At 45.6% G+C, this 26,485-nt stretch overlaps 1 protein-coding gene across 2 annotated transcripts in view; it reads left to right on the forward strand.

Annotated features, from left to right (window-relative positions):
- The window catches only part of sec16a (SEC16 homolog A, endoplasmic reticulum export factor), a 67,356-nt gene that overhangs the window by 27,695 nt on the left and 13,176 nt on the right, over positions 1-26,485 (forward strand). Inside the window, exons 9-22 of one of the 2 annotated variants that reach the window (XM_080212440.1) lie at positions 103-164; positions 1,343-1,481; positions 3,279-3,518; positions 3,761-3,858; positions 6,381-6,462; positions 10,031-10,148; positions 12,925-13,036; positions 14,850-14,955; positions 15,084-15,224; positions 19,257-19,370; positions 19,468-19,678; positions 22,334-22,591; positions 23,416-23,507; positions 25,003-25,050. In XM_080212440.1, the coding sequence (XP_080068566.1) occupies positions 103-164; positions 1,343-1,481; positions 3,279-3,518; positions 3,761-3,858; positions 6,381-6,462; positions 10,031-10,148; positions 12,925-13,036; positions 14,850-14,955; positions 15,084-15,224; positions 19,257-19,370; positions 19,468-19,678; positions 22,334-22,591; positions 23,416-23,507; positions 25,003-25,050 (1,821 nt within the window). The remainder of the gene's footprint in view (positions 1-102; positions 165-1,342; positions 1,482-3,278; positions 3,519-3,760; positions 3,859-6,380; positions 6,463-10,030; positions 10,149-12,924; positions 13,037-14,849; positions 14,956-15,083; positions 15,225-19,256; positions 19,371-19,467; positions 19,679-22,333; positions 22,592-23,415; positions 23,508-25,002; positions 25,051-26,485) is intronic. The other variant, XM_080212441.1, reaches the window with a different exon arrangement.

Consider the following 26,485-nt stretch of genomic DNA (forward strand, 5'->3'; position numbering starts at 1 on the left):
GCAATGTATTTGATATCCGATCAGGCATTTTGGTTAATTTTAAACAATAATTCTAAAAGCTGCTTGTGATTCTAGTTGACATGTGGATGTTCCATTCCCCAGGTAATCCTGCAGCACATGCCCGAACAAGAGGAGCTGAGGAAGTTCCCAGGGCCGCTGGTGAAGTAAGTCTGTTGACTTTCTACATCTCCTTGCTGAGCTTGCTGCTGAACTGCTTCTGTTACCCATATCCAAATGTTCAAACCCCAGATTTAAATTCAGTTTAAAGGATCTGAAAGTAAAAAGCACGTATGGGTAATAGTGATTGTGAATTGCTGTTGGAATCCCACCTGAGTCAGGGATATCCTGTGGGGGTGAATACCTGCTGTTATTAACCTTGTCTCAGCCTATATGTGACTCCAGCATGGTTAAACATTCCTTTCGAAGTGCCCGAGAAAGACCCAGTCTTTCCACCTGGAAACCCCTGGGTTCAGTGTTGATAGGGTGTCCATACAGTGACTCAGCTCCAGAAAAAATGTACTTGAGAGAAATGTGAGTACGCTGCAAATACAGGTCTGACTTACTTTGTACAACACTTGATGTTAAAGCCAAATCATAAATATACCCATTCAACAGATGTAGGACATTATGAAAAGATAGTTGATTTTATCCTTATGTTCAAATCACTCCATAGCCTTACCCCTCGTTATTTCTGTAACTCTCTTTCAGTTCCAGCCCTCTCCATGATATCTGTCCTCTTCCAAATCTGCTCTCTGCACATTCCTTTTGTAATCTCCTGTTCCTGTTTTCACAACTTTCTGTGCTTCCAAATAGTGTTATCTGTGAACAAAGATATCCAACACTGTTTCTTTAGATAAATGCAAATTATTGCAGATGCTGGAATCTGAAACAAGAACAGAAAAATGCTGAAAAATCTCAGCAGATCTGACAGCCTCTATGGAGGGACAGTGGAACCAACGTCCAGAGCTCTGACAAAGGGTCATATAGATTCAAAACGTTGGTTTCACTGTGGAGAGATGCTGTCAAGCCTGACAGCATCTCTCCACAGATGCTGTCAGATATGCTGAGATTTTTCACTCTCTTCCTTCATCTAAGTCGTTAATAAGTATGGTGAAAAGCTGAGATCCCAGTATAGATCTCTTGTGGAACATTACTGGTTGCATCCTGTCTGAGTGTGTGTTGGCTTTATGTCCTTGCTCCCCACTGATTACTAACCCATGTCACAAGGTTGCCTCCCATTGCTAATCTTATACCCTGTTGTTGCTTGCACTATTGCAGTGCATGTTTGCTAATCAGTGAACTTTAAAGGTTCAAGGTCCCTTTCTGATTATTTTTTCTTCAGGGAAGAAACTCATAAAGTCGATGTTATCAACTTTGCTCAAAACAAGGCCACAGAATGCCTGAGGAATGACGAACTTCTGGATAAGGAGTCTGCCAACCTGCTGTGGGAGCTGATTGTGCTGTTATGTAGACAGAATGGGGTGAGTCTCTCTGCTACTTTGCACCATCCTGAATGAATATTCTCCTCCAGCACACAGTCCTATTTATATTGGCTGTTTTGTAATAGTCATCTAACAGCTTGTTTGTGTTCCAGCATCTTGAGCATGTGCTCATGTGGATCACTGAATGGCAATGAATCATTATTCACTATTACTGCTGTATCCTGTACATGTACAGGAACTGATGGGAATCATGGAATCCCTAAAGTGCAGGAGGAGGCCATTCGGCCCATCGAGTCTGCACCAATAACAATCCCACCCAGACCCTATCCCCATAGTCCTATGTTTTTACCCTGCTTATCCTCCTGGCACTAAGGGTCAATTTATCATGGCCAGTCAACCTAACCTGCACTCTGAAAGGTTGAAATGTTCTTCTTGTGCATTCATAGAATCCTTCAGTGCAGAAAAATGCCATTTGGCCCATCGAGTCTGCACCGACCGCGATCACACTGAGGCCCTACCCATAACCCCTTGCATTTACCCAAACTAGTCCTCCTGACACTAAGGGGCAATTTAGCGTGGCCAGTCCACCTAACCTGCACATCTTGGACTGTGGGAGGAAACCAGAGGGGAAACCTGTGCAGGCATTGGGAGAACGTGCAGACTCTGCATAGTGACCCAAACCGGGAATCGAACCTGGGTCGCTGGCGCTGTAAGGCAGCAGTACTAACTGCCGTGCCAACTGCTGTGCCGCTGTGCCGGCCATAATGCTGTCGCATCGAGTCCCTTATGTCATGGTACTCAATGCAACAGCTTTCAGAATGCTTGTAAAGAAGAATACTCAGTTTTCATCTCACTTCTCCATTGCCCCCAGGAGGGTGAGGAATGGAAACAGGTGCAATATTAGACGTATCATCTTTTGGCTGAAATGTTTAATTGAGGACCTGTCTGCCCTTTTGCATGGCTCCTAAAGAGCCCACGGCAGTATTGTGGAGAATGCCTGGCCAAGACTTATCCCTCAGCCAATATCAGTAAAGATTGGATTATCTGTTTGTTTATCTCATTGCTGTTTGTGGGATCTTGCTGTTCACAAATTGATTGTTGCGTTTCCTACATTAAAAGTGACTGCACTTCACGCAGTATTTAATTGGCTGTGAGGCACTTTGGCATGACCTGAATTTGTGAAAGATGCCAAAGAAATGATGCCGGAGTTGAGGGGGTTGAGCTATGAGGAGAGGCTGAATAAACTAGGCTTGTACTCGTTAGAGTTTAGAAGAATGAGGGGAGATCTCATTGAGACGTATAAGATGATGAATGGGATGGATAGGATAGAGGTGGAGAGACTCTTCCCGCTCAGAAAGGACAGTAGGACTAGGGGGCACAGCCTCAAGATAAAGGGGGGGCGGTTTAGAACGGAGTTGAGGAAGAACTTCTTCACTCAAAGGGTGGTGAATCTCTGGAATTCTCTGCTCGTTGAAGTGGTGGAGGCTGCCTCGCTAAATATTTTTAAGATGCAGGTTGATGGGTTTTTGATAAGAGAGGGGATTAAGGATTATGGGGAGAAAGCGGGAATGTGGAACTGAGCCACGACAGATCAGCCATGATCTTATTGAATGGCTGGGCAGGCTCGAAGGGCTAGATGGCCTACTCCTGCTCCTATTTCTTATGTTCTTATGAAATCCGAGCCTTTCTTTAATCTCTACGTGTGGTTTATATCCAGTTCCCCCACTGCTATCTGTGGTGTGTAATTTCATAGCCACTGCTCAAGCTCTGACCACAGTGACACGGATAATTTGTTATGTACAAAACTCTGATGTTGAATGTTTAATACCATTTCAGACAGTGATTGGTACGGATATCGCTGAGCTACTACTGCGGGAACATCGTTCTGTCTGGCTTCCTGGAAAATCACCCAATGAAGCCAATCTAATTGACTTCAACAACGATTTGGTTCCACGTGCAGAAGACGAGTCTTGTACATCCCTCTTCACGGACGGCTTCCTTGATGGTAGTGGCACGGAAAACCCTGGCAAGGACACGGAACGTTTCCGTGAGCTGCTGCTTTTTGGTCGCAAGAAGGTAAAAGTCAGATTAACAATCCCTTGCTAACAGCACCGTGTGTGTGTGCGTGCGCGCGCTTGGGAATCACGGCACCATGTGCACACTAGCGAATTGCTCAGTAATGGCAGCGTGCGTGTGTCTGTGCTGGTGAATCACTTCCTGATAGCATTGTGCACAGTGTCTCTCTGTGCTGGAGAATCACTCGCTGATAGCACTGTGTGTGTGTTCCTGTTTGACTGGTGTTGTATGTGCCTCTGCAGGATGCCCTGGAGTCAGCCATGAAGCACGGACTTTGGGGCCACGCTTTGTTATTGGCCAGCAAAATGGATAACCGGACCCACGCAAAGGTCATGACCAGGTAGAAGCTACTCAAGAAAGAGTGATAAGCTGAAATTCATTTCTCCAGAAAAGAGAAGGGTAACTTGTTGATCTGATGGAGGTCTTTAAAGTGTTAAATAGGTAGAGATAAAGATGATGATGAATTAATTTGTAGAGAAGGCAAAACTAAGAATCATTACTAAAGATACAAAAGGAACACTTGCCTCACTATAGCACCTGACACGACTACCAGATGTCCCAAAGCATGTTACAGCCAGTGAAATACTTTCTGAAGGTGGGTGGCACAGTGGTTAGCACTGCTGCCTCACAGTGCCAGAGACCTGGGTTCAATTCCCGACTAGGGTCACTGTGTGGAGTTTGCACAGTCTCCCCGTGTCTGTGTGGGTTTCCTTCAGGTGCTCGGGTTTCCTCCCGCATTCTGAAGGACATGTGGATTAGGTGCATTGATCCAAACTGGCACTGGAGTTTGGCAACTAGGGGAATTACACAGTAACTTCATTGTAGTGTTAATGTAAGCCTTACTTGTGACTAATAAATAAACTTTAACTTTTGAATAGTTACTGTGGTAAGAAAGACTGTCACCAATCTTGGATAGAGTAAGAGGAGACAAGAATGGAGCAGAAACACCAACATGGACAAGTTGCTTCTTTCTATGTTGTAAAATTCTAAGCTCTGGGCATGTCAGACTTTTGTGTCATGACCCACTGGTTGAATATCCAGCCACCACCATACCTGGACATCACTGCCTTAAAGCCTGCATCTCCTGAGGAGGGCATTGTCTGCCTCAGGACCGGAAAAGTAGGGAAGCCTCAGTCCCCTGTATATTACATCACAGTGCTCTGCCAGGTACCCCAGCAAGCCTCAGCACCATGAGGGGAATGGAGAGAGAGTGTGAAATTAACTGTGTGTGCAGGGGTTAAAGAAAGGATTTGCATTTGTACAGTGCTCTTCATGAGCATTCACAGGTAGGAAAGTAAGTTCTGAAGAGGATGTAAGAAAGCTACAAAAAAAAAGGTTAATGAGTTGGCACAAAATTGGCAAATGGAATATAATATGGGAAAATGTGAAATTGTCTGTTTTGGCAGGAAGAATTAAAAAGAAACATTATCTAAATGTGATGTGGAAATGCTGGTGTTGGACTGGGGTGGGCACGTTAAGAAGTCTCTCAACACCAGGTTAAAGTCCAACAAGTTTATTTGGAATCATGAGCTTTCGGAGCATTGCTCCTTCATCAGGTGACTCATCTGATGAAGGAGCAGTGCTCTGAAAGCTCATGATTCTAAATAAACCTGTTGGACTTTAATCTGATGCTGTGAGACGTCTTACTATTATCTAAATAATGAGAGATTAAAGAGCTCCGAGGTGCAGAAGGATCTCAGTGTCCTCCTGCATGAATCACTAAAGGCTAGTGTTCAGGTACGGCAGGTAATTAGGAAAGTTAATAGAATGTGATCATTTGTTGTGAAAGGAATTAAAGTTATGTTTCACTTGTACAAGGCACCAGTGAGACCATATTTGGATTACTGTTCACCTTATTTAAGAAAAGATAGAAGTGCATTGGAAGCAGTTCACAGAATCTCAGAATTGTTGCAGCGCAGAAGGAGGCCATTAGGCCCATTATGCCTGCACTGGCTTTTAGCACCAGCTAGGAATCAATGCCCCAAGTCTTGATCAGAGAGTTTTTTATTCATTTGTGGGATGTGGTGTCACTGGCTAGGCCAGCATTTATTGCCCATCCCCAATTGCCCTTGAACTGTGTGGTTTGCACATTTATTTCAGAGGATGTTTAAGAGTCAGTCACATTGCTGTGGGTCTGGAGTCACATATAGACCTGACCAAGTAAGGATGGCAGATTTCCTTTCCTAAAGGGCATTAGCGAACCAGCTGGATTTTTACCACAACGAACAATGGTTTAAAGGTCATTAGATTCCAGCTTTTCATTGAATTCAAATTTCCAGGGAGGGATTTGAACCTAGGTCCCCAAAGCATTGCTTTGGGTCTCTAGCCTAGTGACAATACCACAACACCACTTTCTCCAGAGTAAAACATGGAATGAGTGGGTCTTGAGGGAAGTTTAGACTTTGCAGCAATTTGGAAAAGTAAGAGATGTCTTGGTTGAAACATATAAGATCCTGAGGGGTGTTGACAGGGTGGATATGGGGAGGAGGTTTCCTTTTGTGGGAGAGTCTAGAACTAGGAGTCACTGTTTAAAAGTAAAGTCATCCCTTTAAGACAGATGAGACACAGATGAGGAGAATTATTTTCTTTAATGTCTGGGACACTCCCTTCATCAAAAGTCAGTGGAGGCAGAAGCTTTGAATATTTTCAAGGCAAAGATAGATTCTTGGTAAGCAAGGGGGTGATAGGTTATTGGGTGTAGGCAGAGTGTAGTTATATCAGATAGTCAAGATCTAATTGAATGGTGGAGCAGGCTTAAGAAGCTAAATGGCTTATTCCTTTTCACTCGTGTGTTTATAACTCAGCAGATCTTGCCTAATATCTACAGACTAACCATTTACACTCTACTGCCTTCATCTACAGGTTTGCCAACAGCCTGCCCATCAATGATCCTCTGCAGACAGTATACCAACTGATGTCTGGGCGCATGCCAGCCGCTGCCACGGTCAGTCCAGCTAATGTTACCATTATTGAACATTGTGATTCAGGTTCCCTCTACACTGTCCCCATCAAACACTCCCAGGGCAGATACAGCATGGGGTTAGATACAGAGTAAAGCTCCCTCTACACTGTCCCCATCAAATACTCCCAGAGCAGGTACAGCGTGGGGTTAGATACAGAATAAAGCTCCCTCTACACTGCTCTATCAAACACTCCCAGGACTGGTACAGCACGGGATTCGATACAGAGTAAAGCTCCCTCTACAATGTCCCCATCAAACACTCCCAGAACTGGTACAGCACGGGATTTGGTACAGAGTAAAGCTCCCTCTACAATGTCCCCATCAAACACTCGCAGGGCAGGTACAGCATGGGGTTAGATACAGAAAAATTCAGTTGAATTTTGTTCCAGATTAGTATTTTTAAAATTAATTCTTGGGATTGTTTCAGTGGCAAAGCCAGCATTTGTTGCCCTGAGAAGGTGGAGATGAGCTGCCACCTTGAGCCTTTGGTAGTGAGTTAGGTGCAATTGACTGACTCCCTGAAAGGGCTGTTTAACCTCAGGGCATTGCTATGAGACTGGGCTCAGATATAGGCTTAGTGCGGGTAATGGAAACAAGTTCCCTTCTCAAGAGGGCGTTAGGGATATATTGGGATTTTAATGACAATCTGACTGGCTGCTTCATGGTCACTTTTACTGATCCTAGCTTTTTATTTCCAGGCTTGTTTGAAAAAAAATCTTAATTTTAATTCTCAAGCTGCCCATAATTGCATTCGAATCAGAGCTTCCAGGATTTAGTCTAGTAAGATAGCGGAGGCGGTGGTATAGTAATCCAGAGACCCAGAATCTGGGGACCCGAGTTCAAATCCCAGCACCAAAATGCAATGGAACATCTAGAATTAAAAATCTAATGACCATGAAACCACTGTTGATTGTTGTAAAAACCCATCTGGTTCACTAATGTCATTCAGGGAAGGGAACGTCATCGCCCTCACCTGGTCTGATGCAGATCCACCACAATGTAGCTGACTCCTAAGCAAGCCACTCAGTTGTATTGAATCGCTACACAGAAAACAAAAAGGAATGAAACTGAACAGATCATCCAGCATTGACAGGAAAACTTCATCCTGTCCTCCTTTCTAATATCCAGGGGCTTGTGCCAAAATTGAGAGAGCTGTCTTAAGGAATAAACAAACAATAGCCTGATATATGGTATGCCCGGCCTCAGAGATGGTGGTACAATGGTATACAGTTGGGAGGCCATTGTCCTGGGAATCCTCAACATTGACTCTGAAACCCATGAAGTCTCATGGCAGCAAGTCAAACGTGGGCAAGGAATCCTCCTAATTACCACATACTAATTCCCCTCAGCTGATGTCTCAGTCCTCTTCCTTGTTGAACACCATCTGTAGGAAGCACTGAGAGTGGCATGGACACAGCATGTATTCTGGGTAGGTGGACTTCAATGTCCGTCACCAATAGTGGCTCAGTAATATCACCACAAATCGAGCTGGCTGGGTCCTAAAGGACGTCGCTGCTGGCCTGGGACTGCGGCAGGTGGTGAGGGAACCAACAAGAGGGGAAAACATACTTGACCTCATCCTCTCCCCAACCCCCTGTCTGTCACAGATGCATTTGTCCACGATGGTATCAGTAAGGGTGACCAGCATGTAGTCCTAGTGGAGAAAAAGTGCTGTCTTCAAATTGAGGATGTCCTCCATCGTGTTGTGTGGCATTGCAATGCTAAATGAATTGACCTTGCAACACACAACTGGGCATCCATGAGATGGGCAACAGCAGAACTGTACTTGACCACAATCCATAACCTCGTGGCCTGGCATATTCCCCACTCTACTACCAGGAGATCAACCCTGGTTCAATGATAGGTGCTGGAGGGAATGCCAGGAGCACCACCAGACATAACGAAAAATGAGATATCAACCTGGTGAAGTGACAACGCAGAACTATTTGCATGCCAAACATCAGAAGCAGCAAGTAATAGACGGAGCTAAGTGATCCCACAACCAATGGGTCAGATCTAAGCTTTGCCACATCCAGTCGTGAATGGTGCTGAACAATTAAATAACTCGGTGGAGGAGGAGGTCCCACAAATATTCCCATCCTCAATGATGGAGGAGCCCAACATGTCAGTGCAAATGATAAGGCTGAAGCACTTGCAACAATCTTGAGCCAGAAGTTCTGATGGATGATTCATCTTAGCCTGTTCTGGAGGTCCCTGGCATCACAGATATCAAGAAACGGCTGATGGCATCGGATACTGTAAAGGCCCCGGGCCCTGACAATATTCCAGCAATAGTATCAAAGGTGTCTGTTCTTGAACTTGCCATGCTTCTAACCACTTTGTTCTAGTACAGCTACAATGCTGGCATCTATTCAGCAATGTGGAAAATTGCCCAGGTATATCCTGTACACAAAAAGGACAAATCCAACCTGGCCAATTGCCACCCTGTTCTCTAATCTACTCTCGATTATCACCAGAGGGATGGAAGTGGTCACGAGTGCCAGGCAATGACCATGTCCAACAAGAGAGGATCGGCCTTTGGCATTCAATAGCATTACCATCTCTTATTCCCCCATTATCAACATCCTGGGGTGGCTAGAAACAGAACTAGCCATATAAATACTGTGGCTACAAGAGCAGATCAGAGTCTGGGAATCCTGTAGTGACCAACCCACCACCTGACTCCCCGAAGCCTGTCCACTTCTAAAAGGCACAAGTCAGAGTGTGATGGGATACTCTCCATTTGCTTGGATGAGTGCAGCTTCAACAACACTCTAGCACTCCTTCCAAAAAACATTCAGTACCTCCACCACTTGCACGCGTGGCACCCGCGTCTACCATTTGCAAGACGCACTCCTGCAGCTCACCAGGGCTCCTTGGGCAGCAACTTCCAAACCTATGGCCACTACCATCTAGAAAGACAAGGGCAGCAGATGCCTGTAACTTTCCCTTCAAACCACTCACCATGCTGCATTGGAAATAGATAATAGATTCCTTCATTGATGCTGGGTCAAAGTCTTAATTCCATCCCTAACAGCACTGTGGATTTACCCACACCTCAGTAGCTGTTCAAGAAGGAAGCTCACCACCACCATCTCATGAGCAACTAGGAATGATCAATAAATGCTGACCTAGCCAGCAATTCTCATATCCTGTAAATGCATATTCTTTAAAAAAAATTACTGCACTTATCAAATGCCCTCTTCTACAAAATACACAAGTGAATTTTGGGCTGTTGGGTAATGGGTAGGACATGTTGGGGCCTGTGATTGATGCTTTTTGTGGTCAAATAACTTATTAGAGCAGTTTGTCCAGGTACCAGGAACTGCTGCTGTTTGTAAAACTGTATCAGTCATCAGTTTAATGAAGGGCTGGGCTATGAATTGGCTTCAAAGAAAAAGCTTTCAGGGTTTCCACTATTCTGCAGCTTGCTTTGGATACTAATGCATTTTACCACAGAATGATTGATAAGGGCCTGGTATAAAACCAGGAATCTGAGAAATAAGAGATTACCGGTCTGTAATCCTATTGCTTTTTTTTTATGTTGCAGTGTTGTGGAGATGAGAAATGGGGGGACTGGCGACCCCACCTTGCCATGGTGCTGTCCAACCTTTCCAGTGGTCCCGATCTGGACAGGAAAACAATCACCACAATGGGAGACACACTTGGTAGGTCACAGCTCCACCATTTCCTGACAGCTGAGTGTTTTCCTGGAATTTCCCCCTCACTTTCATGAGGTTCATAATCCACCCCAAGACACACTCTTCGTCTCCCCTCCTGTCAAAGCTATGGGTGAGAAAACTTCTTGCTCCTGCCATTGCCTGGGGGCACTGTGAATTAGGGTCAATTCAGGGGGATGAATCAAAGATCTTACACAGGGCACCACCTGCAAGTTCTCTGCAAGCCAGGCACCATCCTGACTTGTGTCTGTATTGCCATTCCTTTGCTGTTACTGGATCAAGATCCTGGCATTCCATCCCCCAGTAGAACTGGCTGTACCACGTACAGGAGTTGGGACATCTTACTGAAGTTGTACAAGGCCTTGGTGAGGCCACACTTGGAATACTGTGTGCAATTCTGGTCACCCTATTGTGGAAAAGTCATTATTAAACTAGAAAGAGTGCAGAAAAGATTTACTAGGATGCTACCAGGACTTGTTGGTTTGAGTTATAAGGAGAGACTGAATAGACTGGGACTTTTTTCTCTGGAGCTGGGAGGCTTAGGGGGTAATCTTATAGAGGTCTGTAAAATAATGAGGGACATAGATCAGCTAGATAGTCAATATCTTTTCCCAAAGGTGGGGGAGTCTAAAACTAGAGGGCATAGGTTTAAGGTGAGAGGGAAGAGTTTCAAAAGTGTCCAGAAGGACAATTTTTTCACAGAGGGTGGTGAGTGTCTGGTACAACCTGCCAGAGGTAATAGTAGAGGCAGATACAATTTTGTCTTTTAAAAAGCATGTAGACGGTTACATGGGTACGATGGATATAGAGGGATATGGGCCAAATGCGGGCAATTGGGATTCGCCTAGGGGCTTAAAAAAAAGGCGGCATGGACAAGTTGGGCCAAAGGGCTTGTTTCCATGCTGTAAACCTCTATGGTTCCACACCCTGCAGCAGTTAAAGAAGGCAGCTCACCATCACCTTCCTGAGGGCAATGAGAGATGGGAAGCAAATGTTAACTGTGCCAGCAGCACGCTCATTCCTTGAAATTGTAAAAACACATGTTTTACTGTTTCTTGAAATGTTTCCCAATGTTAGTTTACAGCCATGGCTTTTAGTCTATTCATTCAGTCAGCCTGAGCCGCTTCTCCCCTCATACCCATATCATTGGTTTTGTTTAAGATTCTTATTTTGGACTTGAGTATGTCGAACTTGAGCTTGATTTGGAATTTGGTTGTGTTATGATTACTAATTCGCAGGGGGTCTTTTAGTATAACCCTGCCTCACTGCTCAATATTAGATCTAAAATAGCTTTATTCCCAGATAGGTTCAGAAATACTTTTCTCTGAAACTGTCACAAAAGCATTTTCCAAACTCATCTTCCAGATTCCCTTTGTCAGTTTGTTTGATTCATTCTGTATATTGGAGATTAAAATAGCCTAAAATAATTGTTGCTTTTGTTTTAAATGCCAATTATTTCTTGTTTAATGCTCTAACGGTATAACTAATGTAATGAGCCCTATAAACCTTTCCCACTGGTGTTTTGTGACCCTTGCTATTCCTAATCTTCACCCAAACTGATTCTATTTCCTGATCTCCTGAGCCAAGATCCTTTCCCATTACCATCTTTGTATCACTCTATCGGGGCTGCTCCTCCTTTTCCATTCTGTCTGTCTTTATAAAGTGCTCTGGAATATTATTTCCCTGGTCACCTTGTCAGCATAGTTTAGTCATGCTGATTAGATTGAAACCATTTATTTTTTTGTTTGCAAATTCTTTTATTTCATTACAATGCTTTGTGTGCTCATATAAAGAGGCTTCATCTTTGTTTATTCACTGATGCACTACTGTCCCACTCTGCTTAGAATATAGAATAGACCATAAAATCCCTACAGTGCAGAAAGAGGCCATTCGGGCCATCAAGTCTGCACCGACCACTATCAGACCCAGGCCCTATTCCTGTAATCCCACATATTTACACTGCTAATCCCCCTGACACTAGGGGCAATTTAGCATGGCCAATCAACGTAACCCGCACGTCTTTGGAGTGTGGGAGGAAACCAGAGCACCCGGAGGAAACCCACACAGACACAAAAAGAATGTACAAGCTCCACACAGACCGAGGTTGGAATTGAACCCAGGTCCCTGGCACTGTGAGGCAGCTGTGCTAACCACTGTGCCACCGTGCTTATCTTTATCCCAATCACTACACTGCTCTATTGCTTTGATCTTTTTCTTTGGACTTCTAGATCTTTCCTTCACCAAACTCCTTATCGTCCTTTTAGTTTAAAACCCTATCCATAGCCTTAGTCAGGGCACTGATCCCTGGAAACACTTCACACAGAGCAGTGGAAATCTGGAATCCTTTCTCTGACAGCTCTTACAACACCAGATTAAAGTCCAATAGGTTTATTTGGTAGCACAAGCTTTCAGAATGCTGCCCCATCATTAGGTGAGCACTCAAGTGGTGATGAAGCGATGCTCTGAAAGCTTGTACTACCAAAAAACCTGTTGAACTTTAACCTGGTGTTGAGAGATTTCTTACTATGCCAGTCCAACGCCAACATCCCCACATCATGACAGCTCTTGATGCAGGAAATCGAGTATAAATTTTAAAATTGAGTGATAAGACTTTCATTGGGTGAGGATTATAGACAAGTGCAGTTGTGGTACAGATCAGCCATGATTTGATTGAATGAGTGAACAGGCTGGAGGGGCTGAATGGCCCCCATCTAATCCTGTGTCAGAGTGGAAAGTGTTGACAGTGGGATTCCTTCCCTTGCAGCTACCAAAGGATTGCTGGATGCCTCGCACTTCTGTTACCTGATGGCACAGGTTGGGTTTGGAGTGTACACCAGAAAGACTACCAAACTTGTTCTGATTGGCTCAAACCACAGGTGAGCTGTCATGTGGTGTCTTGTGTTTGGCAAGAAAAAGGTGTCATTTGTTTAGCGCCTTTCACATCCCTGGGATCTCGCAAAGTGCTTTATAGCCAGTGGAGTACTTTCAAAGTGTGGTTCCTATTGCAGGCAAACGTGTTAAATTGTGTACAGGAAGAGGATAGCTCCCTGTGCTGTGTGCTAGTGAGGCTAGGAATAGGAAGGTACTACAGCTCATCACGTGGCTAAACAGCTGGTATAGGCAGGAGAATTTCAGATATATGGACCATTGGGATTTCTTCTGGGGCAGGTGGGACCTGTACAAGAAGGACGTGGTGAAGAAGACGTTTGGCATGCTTGGTTTCATTAGTCAAAACATCGAATACAGGAGCTGGGGCGTTTTGTTGCAGTTGTACAAGACATTGGTACGGCCACATTTAGAATACAGTATACAGTTCTGGTCACCCTATTATAGAAAGGATATTATTAAATTAGAAAGAATGCAGAAAAGATTTACTACTATGCCATCAGGACTTGATGGTTTGAGTTATAAGGAGATGCTGGATAGACTGGAACTTTTTTCTCTGGAGCGTAGGAGGCTTAGGCATGATCTTATAGAGGTCTATAAAATACTAAGGGCCTAAATCAGCTGGATGGTCAATTTCTTTTCTGAAAGGCAGGGGAGTCTAAAACTAGAGGACATAAGTTTAAAGTGAGAGGAGAGAGATACAAAAGGGTCCAGAGGGGCAGTTTTGTCAGAGTGGTGAGTGTCTGGATCAAGCTGCCACTGGTAGTAGTAGAGATGGGTACAATTTTGTCTTTTAAAAAGCATTTAGATAGTTACACGGGTAGGATGGGTATAGAGAGATATGGGCCATTGGGACTAGCTTTGGGGTTTAAAAAAAGGGGCAGCATGGACAAGTTGGGCTGAAGGGCCTGTTTCCATGCTGTAAACCTCTATGACTCTAAAGATCCCAGAGGTATAGGGGCCAAGAACAGAGCATCTATTTTTTTTGAAGTGATATTAGTTGAAGGATGGCTATTGCCCAGGGCATGGTGCAGGGGGGGATCCCCTGCTTCTATTTGAATCGCGGACGTGATGTTTTTCTTTTCATGTCCGCTTGTGGTTGGACTTCATTGATTGAACTGAAAGATGAACTTTCGAAGGTGCAGTACGCCCTTAACCTCAGCAGGTTGTCAGCCTGTGTCGTGTGTGCAAGTCTCTCTGGAGTTGGGCTTGGGTGGGGTTGCTACCAACCAAGTCAAACTGGCAGGGACAGAACAATCTGAGCAAAAGAAATCAGGAGCTCAAATGAATAAATACTTTTGTCAGCCTGCTGCATATACAATATGGAGAACAGTCGAGACAAATTGGAGAGGCTTGGACCAACTCCTGGTCTTCCTCACTCTGTGCTTGTGAGAATGTGAGCAGCTGCTGCTGACTGCCCCATCTATAGCCTCTGCCTCCTAACACTGCCCTGTGTCCAGAATCCCTCACCTGGGCCATCAAACATGCCACTCTCTAAACCAGAACAGACATTTGATACAAAGAATTCAATGAACTGTAGACTGGGTTGATGCTGCTTTCTTGAAGATGGGGCACTGTTTAATCTGGGCTCTGGAACCTTGGCCCATGGGCTGTCGAGTTGAGAGCAGCAAGTTTACAAAGGAGGAGCCTGGAAATAGGACTATCATTGTAAAATAGTGACCAGTAAATCCAATGATGGGGGTGGGGTGGGGGGAGGCGGGGGTGCGCGCATGGGGAGATCATTTATCTGTTTTCACAAAAAGGGGTAATCTTGTTTTGAAAATGATTCTTTGGTGTTTTTAGTTGGTCCTTTCTGAGGTTTGCTTCGAATGGAGCTATCCAACGCACAGAGGCATACGAGTACGCACAGGCTCTGGGTAACCAAGCCTGCTTTCTGCCCAACTTTCAGGTACAGCAGAAACTTCCGTTCAGATTTACTGTCTCTGATTTGATCTGGATTGTCTCATTGTGCTATGACCAAGTACAGGCTGGAATGACAAATTTTATTCCCCTCTTCCTCCTCTCCTTCCATCGCAGGTCTTTAAGTTTATTTATGCGTGCAGACTGGCTGAGATGGGCTTGGCTGCACAAGCCTTTCACTACTGTGAGGTCATCGCGAAAACTGTTCTCAGGAACCCAGCCTATTACTCACCAGTGTTCCTGAGCCAGCTCATTCAGGTCTGTGACAAGTCTGTGTTTCATTTTAATAAAGATTTTAAAGATTTAAAATTAAAAGTTTTAATAATAGATTCTTTTTCAAATTTTAATTTTGAACAAAGCTGATTAACTGTCCCAAAAGCCCAGGGCTATATGATAGTCATTATTAAATTCAATTGGGAATTCAACAGAAACGTCTTCACTCAGGTAGGGAGAGTGTGAAACAGAGTGGTTGAGGTGAACAGTATCGATATATTTGAGGGGGAAGCTGGATAAATACGAGAGAAAAAGGAATTAACGGATATGTTGATGCGGTGAGATGAGGAGGGGTGTGAGGAGGCTTGTGAGGAGTACAAACAACAGCATAGACCAGTTTGGCTGAATAACTAGTTCTTGTGCTGTAAACTCTGCCCAGTTAATGCAGCACACTGTGCAATCAAACCAGGTAACCACAGGTACAGCGTGTGGAGTCCTGTCAATCTTGGTGGAGGGATGGTGGTGAGCTCCACTTCAACTCAATGCCTCCAGCAAGGAAGGAGAAGCAAGACTAGCTTGGCTTTCTGTTCCATCTTCCAGCTAGGTGCAGGGTGGAGAATCAACATCGTTTTGAGCTAGGTGCTGTCTAATCTGTTGCTGTGGGGATCAGTTGTTCAGGGTAAGTTTTAATCTTACTGCTGCTCCCCCTTTCAACCTTGCCCCACTGGTATTGTCAGGAGTGATGTAGCTATGATTGTGATGTCAAATGGTGGTGGGATCTGAATTTGATAGTGAACTTGCTCTGCTGTGTCTGGATTGTGTGATGCCAGAGCAGCTGTGGCCAGCTGGCACAGGTAGGGAAGGGCAGGCACCTCACTGGGAGCCGAAACGCATGCTGTGCAGAAAGATGTGAATGAGATGGTGCTGAATGTACCGAGACACTGAGACAGCCTGTGACATAGTTTATATACAAGATCTACCCCACCAGATAACTCTGGTAAGCACAGCCAGTGCCTATATCGCAGGATTGGTCCCCCTCTCGGTCTCTGCGGAGTTGAGCAGGAATGGCTGCCCATTGCACACAGCCTAACTGTGTCCACCAATGCACCCAGCTCAAAACGTCTAACCTCTGTCTATAAAATAATGAGGGGCACAAATCCACTAGATAGAGTAGATAGTCAATATCTTTTCCCTAAGGTAGGGGAGTCTAAAACTGGAGGGCATAGTTTAAGGTGAGAGGGGAAAGATACAAAAGGGTCCCGGGGCAATTTTTCAGAGGGTGGTATGTGTCTGGAACAAGCTGCCAAAGGTGGTAGTAGAGGGTACAATTTTGTCTATTAAAAAGCATTTAGACAGTTACATGGGTATGACGGGTATAGAGGTATATGAACCAAATGCAAGCAATTAGGACTAGCTTGGGGGTTTAAAAAAAAGGGTGGTGTGGGCAAGTTGGGCCGAAGGGCCTGTTTCCATGCTGTAAACCTCTGACTCTGCCCTGCAACTATCTGGAAGAACAGAAAGTCAGGCTGGTCTTGCTTCCCACTCTCTTGCCGGGGTATTGAGCTGATGTGGAGCCCTCCTTCATCCTCCAACCAAGATCGACAGGACTCCAACACTTTAGCTGACTGCTTCCCAGTTGGTGGGTGGCAGGAGCATCCAGTTTTAAGATCTTGTTTTGTAATTTATAATGCCTCCAAACCAAGGCCAGGAGAGCAAACCCAGGATAAAAGGGGACAATGCCAATGAGAAGGAAGTGGCAGTGCCGGCAACAGTAATAATGCAATGTTTCAGCTACAAAATTTCCAGATGGAGCAAACCATATATGCTAAACAATTGTCCCTAAACTACCTTATCCAAAAGTTTATTGCTCAGTCAGACTTGCAGGAGACCACTGTTTAGACATTTTGGGTAGTGAGCTGCGTTGTCAGCCAAGTTGGAAGGGCTTTAGGAGCAAGTTCCTATACAATCCAATGGGTAATTAATAGGACGCTTAATCCCCGGGTGGTGATCTCGAGCCCCACATTGGGTAACTCTCCTGCATCACTGTAACTGCATCTGCACACATGCAGGAAGTACTTCCGGTGTTGGGGCAGAAATAAGTCCCCCCCCCCCCCCCAACATAGTCATAAAGTCTAACGATGGCTTGGCTGACACATTGAAGGATAATTGCCCAGGTCTCTGTTGCTGCTGGAGGTGTCCACAACAGGAGGCAGCATCTGCAGAGTAGATGAGGAGAGCAGGAATGTGACACCGTGTGCTTTAGGGAAAGTCGTTCTTTCATCAGAAAGACAAGGGTCTTAGTGTCACCGTCAGTATGGTTCTGATATGGACTATCAGCTCTGAGCTGAGAGTTGATCTTCCGCTGGGGCATCTTGTGACACTCCACTCAATAAATTGGTCAATTTATCATCTGGCACCAGAGAAAAAAGTTGCAGTAAAACTCAAGCTGGGCAGCTGATGTCCAATTCTGGGCATTGTTCTCTCAGAAGGATAGATAGAATCAGAGATCTCTCAGAATCCTACAGTACAGACAGAGGCCATTCAGCCCATCGAGTCAGTCTGCACCAACCACAATCTCACCCATACCCTGTCCCATAAACCCATGTATTTATCTTGCTAATCCTCCTGACACTAAGGGTCAGTTTAGCCTGGCTAATTAACCTAACCCGCACACCTTTGGATTGTGGGAGGAAACCGGAGGAAGCCCACGCAGACACAGTGAGAATGTGCAAACTGCATACAGACAGTGACCCTGGTGCTATGAGGCAGCAGTGCTAACCATTGTGCCGCCATGTCAAAACTGTGGCGAAAGTGCGGAATAAATGGTGGCAAATGGAGTTTAATACGGAAAAGTGTGAGGTGATTCACTTTGGTAAGAGTAACAGGAGTACGGAATATAGGGCTAATGGAAGGACTCTTAATAGTGTTGACGAGCAGAGAGATCTCGGTGTACAGGTGCATAGCTCCCTGAAAGTTAGCACCCAGGTTGTTAAGAAGGCGTATGGTGTGTTAGCTTTTATTGGTAGAGGGATTGAATTTCGGAACCGTGACATCATGTTGCAACTGTACAAAACTCTGGTGCGGCCGCACTTGGAGTATTGCATACAGTTCTGGTAGCCGCATTATAAGAAACATGTGGAGTCATTGGAAAGGGTGCAGAGGAGGTTTACCACGATGTTGCCTGGTATGGTGGGAAGGTCTTATGAAGAAAGGCTGAGGGACTTGAGGTTATTTTCATTAGAGAGAAGAAGGTTATCAGGTGACCTAATTGAGACATACAAGATGATCAGAGGGTTAGATAGGGTAGACAGTGAGAGCCTTTTACCTCGGATGGTGATGGCTAACACGAGGGGACATAGCTTTAAATTAAGGGGTGGTAATTATAGGACGGATGTCAGAGGTAGGTTCTTTACTCAGAGGGTAGTAAGGGCGTGGAATGCCCTGCCTGCAGCAGTTGTGGACTCGCCAACTTTAAGGGCGTTCAAATGGTCAGTGGATAGGCATATGGATAACATTGGAATAATTTAGGTTAGCGGGTCATTAGATTGGTTCCACTGGTCGGCGCAACATCGAGGGCCGAAGGACCTGTACTGCGCTGTAATGTTCTATGTTCTAAATTTACTAGAACCATACCAGGGCTGAGGAAATTCTGCTCTGGGAAGGGATGGGAGAAGCTGAGATTGTTCTCATTCCAGCAGAGTAAGCTCAGATGAGATTTAATGGAAGTGTTCAAATTGAGAGGTTTTGATTGAGTAACTAAGGAGAAGCTGTTTTCATCAGCAGATGATTCTGTAACTGAGGGCCACAGGTTTACTGTAACTAGCAAAAGAACAGGGAGGAGCTCAGTTTTTTTTACGCAGTGAGTTTGATCCGGTATGTGCTGCTGGAAAGCTCCATGGAAACAGATTCCATAGTAATTTTCAAAAGGGCATTGAGGATGTACTTAAAAAGTAGCTCCACTCTTGTTCCCAAAAGCAAATCCGAAGTAATTACTTTGCAGAAAATGGTATCTGAATCACAGTTGCTGAATGTTTTTCTCTGTCTCTCCCCACTTACCTCCTCACTCTGCCTGGGCAGATTTCCTCCCAGCTGCGATTCTTTGACCCTCAATTGAAGGAACAATCGGATAAGGAATTGTATGTGGAGCCAGATTGGATTAAACATCTCCAACAGACAGAAAGCCAGTTGAAGGTAAGACTGCACCCTCCACCCCAGCTCTTGGGGGAGCTTCTCACACCCAGCCTGCCCTGCACTGCCCGCTTACCCTCTTTCCCTCTTGTCTCTGCAGGAAGGTGCATTTGTTTGCCGTTCTGGCAGAGCCACGCCCCAGCCGTTCTGCTCTAGCACCCCCAGTTCCGAGTATGACCAAGTCAGCCAATCCGATGGGCTTGTCACAGGCCCTCAGGAGGAGGCCTCGGGAATGGACAATCCACTCATGACGTCCTTCGTGCCGGATGCAGGATTGCCAGGAATGCTTGGAGTGCAACTCGTGCCACCAGGTATCTGCAGTATATATAAGCATCTGGGTGCTTTAGAATTGGAACAAGTTTACAGCACAGAAACGAGCCATCCATCCCATCAGACCCAAGCTGTACTGACACCTTCTCTCACCCTATCAGCCTCTCCTTCCATAACTGTCACTGTCAGATGTTTAATTCCACATTCCCTGTAATAATTCCACATTCTCACCACTCTGAGAGATATTTCTCCTGAATTCCTGATTGTTTATTAATGATTGTTACTGGTGGCCTCTGGTTTTGAATTCCTCTGTGTGTTGAGGCTTTGCAATTAAAATCCCTCCCAAAAATCCTCACTCTTGCTTCACCTCTGTTGTGACACCTCTTGTAGTCATAGAGGGTTTACAGCATGGAAACAGGCCCTTAGGCCCAACTTGTCTTTTTTTTAAATACCCCTAAGCTTATCTCAATTGCCTGCATTTGGCCCATATCCCTCTATATCCATCATACCCATGTAACTGTCTAAACGCTTTTTAAAAGACAAAATTGTGTCTGCCACCACTATTACCTCTGTCAGCTTGTTCCAGACACTCACCACCCTCTGAAAAAATTGCCCCTCTGGACCCTTTTGTATCTCTCCCCTCTCACCTTAAACCTATGCCCTCTAGTTTTAGACTCCTCTGTCTTTGGGTTTAGACTCCCCTACCTTTGGGAAGCTTGGTGTGTGTGGCATCCTAGCTGACAATTCTTGGTTAACCCCATACCCAAGCTGAGCTGAGACAGTCCATCCATCCTGACGGTGTTTGTGGTATCAGCTGTCTGTGCAAGTACTATTCTGGCTGTGCTGTCCAATACTCCAGCTGTGGGCCAGGCATAACTAACTGGGAATCCAGGAACAGTAAGTAATCTCACAACACCAGGTTAAAGTGCCTGATGGCACTCACCTGATGAAAGAATGGCGCTCTGAAAGCTAGTGCTACTGAATAAACCTGTTGGACTTTAACCTGATGATGTGAGACTACTTACTGTGCTTACCTCAGTCCACATCATGGGAATCAAGGTGTAGTTAAATTGTGTAATTGCCAGCATTTACTAAATAGTGAATAAAAAGAGTGTAACCCAGTTGCTGGGTCATTTGATCTCTATCTGTTGGCATGGAGTTGATACATGAACTTTAACCTTTCTGTGCAGTTGAGCTGCTGAGGGAACGAGCTGAGCTTGCGAGTGTATTTGACTATGTGTCTGGGTTACCGAATGTTGGGGGTTGTTTGGTAAATATGCAACTATGAAAGTGTTTGTGTGGCATGTTCAACTAAAATTACTGGATAAAGCAGCGTCTTCAAGACCACATTGTGACTGGTTTGTGATTTCTATGAGGCAGCTGGTGTTCGGGACTCTGAAGTAGTTTTGTAAATGATCTGGCCTGCCCCAATGCCTCTGGGTAGAGGAATGATTGGGATGGTGTGGAACTATGCTTAGAAAAGCATCAAGGTTACAACCTAACAATCGGCTACTCGGTCTAATCGCTATTGGCATTTATCCTTGAACAGGCCATTTGGCCCCTCAAGCCTGCTTCGCCATTTGATAAGATGGCGTGGCACGCTGGCACAGTGGTCAGCAGTGGGACCTGGGTTCAATTCGTGGCTTGGGTCGCTGTGTGGAGTTTCCATGTTCTCACGTGTCTATGTGGGTTTCCTCTGGGTGTTCCAGTTTCATCCCACAGTCCAAAGATGTGCGGGTTGGGTGAACTGGCTGTGCTGAATTTTCCCTTAGTGTCGGGGGACTAGCGAGGTAAATGCAGGGGGTTATGGGGATAGGGCCTGGGTGGGATTTCGGTTGGTGCAGACTCGATGGGCCGAATGGCCTCCTTCTGCACTGTAGAATTCTATGAATTCTGTGAAAGATCATGGCTGATCTGGTTGTGGGACAACTCCAGTTTTCTGTCTCCCCCTTTCAGAATCCTCAACACTCTCGGCGGTTTAGAAATCTGTCTAACCTGGCCTTGAGTATATTCAGTGGCCCAGCCTCCACTGCCTTTTGGGGAAGAGAATTCCATAAACTGATGAGCCAGCTTTGATCCCTTTGCTGAGTTAGCTGACCTCATTTGGGTGAAGATGCTGCAAAGGGCCCCTATTTAGGGGCTGTGTAGGGAGGCAGATGTGACAAGCCTGTGCTGGGTGCATGAGTCCGTCTAGAAGCTTTTAACAGAGTAAAACATCCCGAGACATTTCAGAGAAGTGAAATCAAAAAAGGTTTCACAGCAAGCCATATGAGCTATTAGGACAGGTGGCCAAAAAGCCATTCAGAGGTTTTGTCTCTTAAAAGAACAAGAGGGAGAGCTGGAGAGATTAAATTCCAGAGCTTATGACCAAGGCGGCAAAAAGCATGGCCACAATCGATACAGTAATGAAGAGTCTGTTTAAGCAGCCAGAGGTGAAGGAGCAGAGACCTGAAGGCTCTGGGGCTAGAGGCAATTAGGTTGGGAGGAGTGAGGCCATGAGAGATTTGAAAAGAAGAATGAATAACCTCCTCCTGTTCCTGTATAACAGTCTTGAGGAGGATGAATGACCTTCTGTCCTACGTAACACTCGAGGGAACTGATTGCTACCTACTCTTCTTGTGTAAGAGGCTTGAGGGGCTGAATGTCCTCCTGTTCCCTGGCACCTACCTATTTCCTGTGTTCTTGTTTCCTTGCAGCTCCTGCTCACACCGTGTTGGACAGCAAGCCGATGGCAGCACCTCCCCCTCAGACGATGATGGACGGTGGCGTTCCCATGTACTCTCCTACCCAGGCCTCACCTGGATTCCCAGGGCAATCTCCCAACTCTGCCTTTAAACAGCCTTGTGATCAAGCTAAAGGCCCACTGTCCATGGGACCACTGGCACCTCCTCCTCCGGGGCCTCCTACAGAAGCTCTGCACACTGTGCTAGAGCAGCAGGTGCCAGAGAACATAGGTTTGTAAACTGATGACAGCAGCTGGGAATAGGATGTGGGGGAGGGGGGATGAAGTAGAAGTGTGGGTCTATCATAATGTAGGAAACACAGCAGCAAATGTGTAGCCAGCATGGTCTTAGCAGCAGCACTGGGATAATGACCAGTGTCATTGTTTGAGTGGTGTGTATTTGTCAGGACGACTGAGGAAATACACCTCCTGCTGTTTAAACAGTGTCACAGAGCAGCAGGGTTATCTGATACAGTTCCTTGGACAGAAAGCAAGGCATTAGGTTTGTTTTGGTATTAGTACAGAGCTATGGAGAATGGGAACAGTTCGAGATTGGTACAGGGATATGGGCTATGGGATTAGTTTGGGATTGGTACAGAGATATGGGCTGAGGATTAGTCTGGGATTGGTGTAGGGATAGGGGTTGTGGGATTAGTTTGGGATTGGTACACGGATATGGGTTGAGGATTACTTTGGGATTGATACAGGGATATGGGCTGTGGGATTAGTTTGGGATTGATACACAGATGTGGGCTGTGGGATTACTTTGGGATTGAAGGGATACGGGCTGTGGGATTAGTTTAGGATTGATACATGGGTGTGGGCTGTGGGATTACTTTGGGATTGAAGGGATACAGGCTGTGGGATTAGTTTGGGATTGATATGTGGATATGGGCTGTGGGATTACTTTGGGATTGATAAAGGGATATGGCTGTGGGGTTAGTTTTAGATTATTTTAGCATAGGGCAGATTTGGTTGTTGTTTAAGAGCTCGGGAAGTGGCAGGAACCTTTTTTGCTTTCCTGTGTAGTAACTTTCTTTTCTGCTGATTCTTCAGAATACAATTCCGTCAACCACCAGACCTCACCGAAAAGACACAGCTTTGGGGAAAGTGGACAGCAGGATTTCTATGATCACATGGCCAAAATGGTAATGATGCCTGGATTCAGCTCCAAACGACTTGTAGTTTAAAATCTGTTGGGAAGTGTTTGTTTATCCGTGTGACCTGGCAGGTGTGGTTGGTGTGTCACTTGGCTGGACAATACTGAGTTGGTGTATGGGTGAGGCGGGGTTCCTGTGAGAGGAGGGTGGTCACCCACGTGTTAAAGCCCCTCCATCAGTAGCTGCCGATGGATGATCACCATAGCGAGTGCGGAGGCTGGTGTCTTGTACCCCAACCCCTCTGCAGAGCGATAGGGGATGTTGATGTTGCATCGTTGGCCAGGTGGGAGAGGCAACCCAAGGACTAAAAGAGAACAGCAAAGGTTGCTGATATGGGGTGCAAGCTCCTTGTACGAGGCTGAGTTCACTATCTTGGCCGTGCATTCCCATTCTAACTTCATATTGTCTATATGGCTATATCCCTGACCCCTGTGGGCAAATGCAGTGTTGCTGGAATGGTCCATTGGGTGGGTGAGTGTGACTGAAGCTGGCCATTCAGGATAGAATGTAGTGAAGTCAGGACCTAATACGATATCTTTAAGCTGGTAGCTGGGAACTGTGCTCCGCTGAGATTAATGGCATTATTTTAACCATTGCAGTCAGTTTTTAATTGTTGCTATTTCTAATTGGCTAAATGAGATGATCTCTGATTATTCCAGCTGGCTGATCATATGTTCCTGCTTCCTGTTGCAGGTTTGGGTGGTGCCTCCCTCTGCACTGCCGCCCCACCCCCCCTCCCCCACCACCCAGTAAAGTGCAGCTAGTAAAGTTTATTTATTCGTCACAAGTAAGGCTTACATTAAAACTGCAATGAGGTTACTGTGAAAATCCCCTAGCAGCCACACTCCGGTGCCTGTTTGGCCATGCTAAATTCTCTGTGTACCCAATGTATCTAATCACGTCTTTCAGACTGTGGGAGGAAACTGGAGCACCTGGAGGATACCCACACAGAGAATATGCAAACTCCACAAAGACAGTGACCCAAACCAGGAATTGAACCCGGGTCGCTGGCGCTGTGTAGCAGCAGTGCTAACCACTGTGCTACCGTGCCGCCCATGGTAGCATAGTTGGACCTAGCCAAGGTCCAACTAGTATCAGCTAGTTTTGAGTGTAGAATGTGTCATAGCAAAGGGTCCCCCAACCCCTCACTTGATTTCTGTGGCCTGGAGGTGTCACCATCAGGGACCTCCTTGGAGCAGTCCTGTGCAACAGGGAATCTGCATGGTGGGGAAGAGCTAACACACATCTCAACAAGTTTAGTATTGAGATGAAATAGAGTGAGGAATGGCTTCCCATTTGTTCGGTAGCGAGGGTGAGACTTTACCACTGTGATAAAGAATTGCTGTTTGGGATGCTGGTAGTTTGTGCTGGGGTTGTTCTTGGGCTCTGTGGCATGTGCCACACTGACTGTGAAGGTGAGGCTGTTTAATAGTTGGTGCAGCAGCATAAGGTTAACACAGCTGAACGTTTGTGTCTGAACCAGGCCCCTGGAAGAAGATCGAGGTCAACGTCTCAGTCGTCCTTGCACATGGTACGCAATACCTGATGCCTTTGTATTAGGGTCCTGGTGCTTTTCTTCCCATTCTTAACTGGGACTCATTTGGTGGTGGTGGTGGCCAGTGCTTTCTCTCCCTCTCCGCTCTTTCCTAATCTCACCCTCTCTCGCTCTCTGCCATTCAATCATTACTACTTGTAATTTGGATGCCAAATACACCTGCTAACAATCTTTACATGGGCCTAGGATTACGGGCGTTTTGCGTCCCACTGATTTTGCTGCTCTGCAATGAGCAGGGAGGGTTCAGATGTGGGAGTACAGCGATGCTTGGGGTCTCCCTGATGAGTGCCAGATCCTATTCCATTAATGGTTGGATGTGAACTTCTGTACACTGCTCCACAGTAGAGCAGGTCAAAGCATATGCAGGTGTACACTCCATTTTATCCATTGGCAGAAAGCTGGGCAGGTGGGATAATCTGGGATTTGCTGCAGGGCTATCACTATCATTTCCTGTTCTCCTTGGGCAGATTATTGAATTGTGTGCTGTATACCAAACACTGTGAATGCTTACTCAAATTCCGCCACCCCTCTCTCTGGGAGCCATACTTAGCTGGTGGCAGGGAAGCCAACTCCGTTGCTCCCAGTGACTTCCCGGAGTTAATTTTACTGCAGAATGTTTTGATAAGGCAATACAGGTTTATGGTCCTTTCTGTCTCCATGTTCAGGCAGGAGTGTGTTAAATAAACACTCCAGGCAATGTTAGAGCCAGAGGAGCAAGGAGTTCTCTTTGAGAAATACTGGCATAGCTAGACAGAGAAAAGGCCAAGGTCCACCTGGCTCACCACCTGCCATCCATGGCAGGGACATGGTAGGTGATAATGGAGATAATAGTCCACCTCGTTATAAACCACATCCCCACCACCATGTTACAGAGCTGTGGACACTATAGGTTTAAGGTAAATACTCCTCCCCTCACTAATATCACCAGTAATGAGGCTGCTCATTACCATCTTGCTATTTCTGGGATGTTCCAGGAGGCTGTTTTCGCACACTTAGATACAGAATGAGGCCACTCAGCCCCTTCAGCCTGTTCTACCACTCAGTTAGATTTTGGCTGATCTGTATCCCAATGCTATTTTATCTTTTAGTTGATACCCTTCCCAATAAAACTCTATCAATCCCAAATTAATCCCACAGCCCACATCCATGTATCAATCCCAAACTAATCCCACAGACCATACTGCTGTATCGATCCCAAACTAACCCCACAGACCATATCCCTGAATCGATCCCAAATGAATCCCACAGCCCATATCCCTGTATCAATCTCGAGCAAATCACAGAGCCCACATATCTGTATCAATCCCAAACTAATCCCACAGCCATTTCCCAGTATCAATCCCAATCTATCAATCTCAGTCCTGAAGTTTTCAGTTGATCTCAGAGCTGAGAGTTTGGTTGAGGATTAGCA

This window comes from Carcharhinus amblyrhynchos, chromosome 25 (assembly GCF_965287045.1).
Source record: "Carcharhinus amblyrhynchos chromosome 25, sCarAmb.v2.hapA, whole genome shotgun sequence".
NCBI classification, from domain to species: Eukaryota; Metazoa; Chordata; class Chondrichthyes; order Carcharhiniformes; family Carcharhinidae; genus Carcharhinus; species Carcharhinus amblyrhynchos.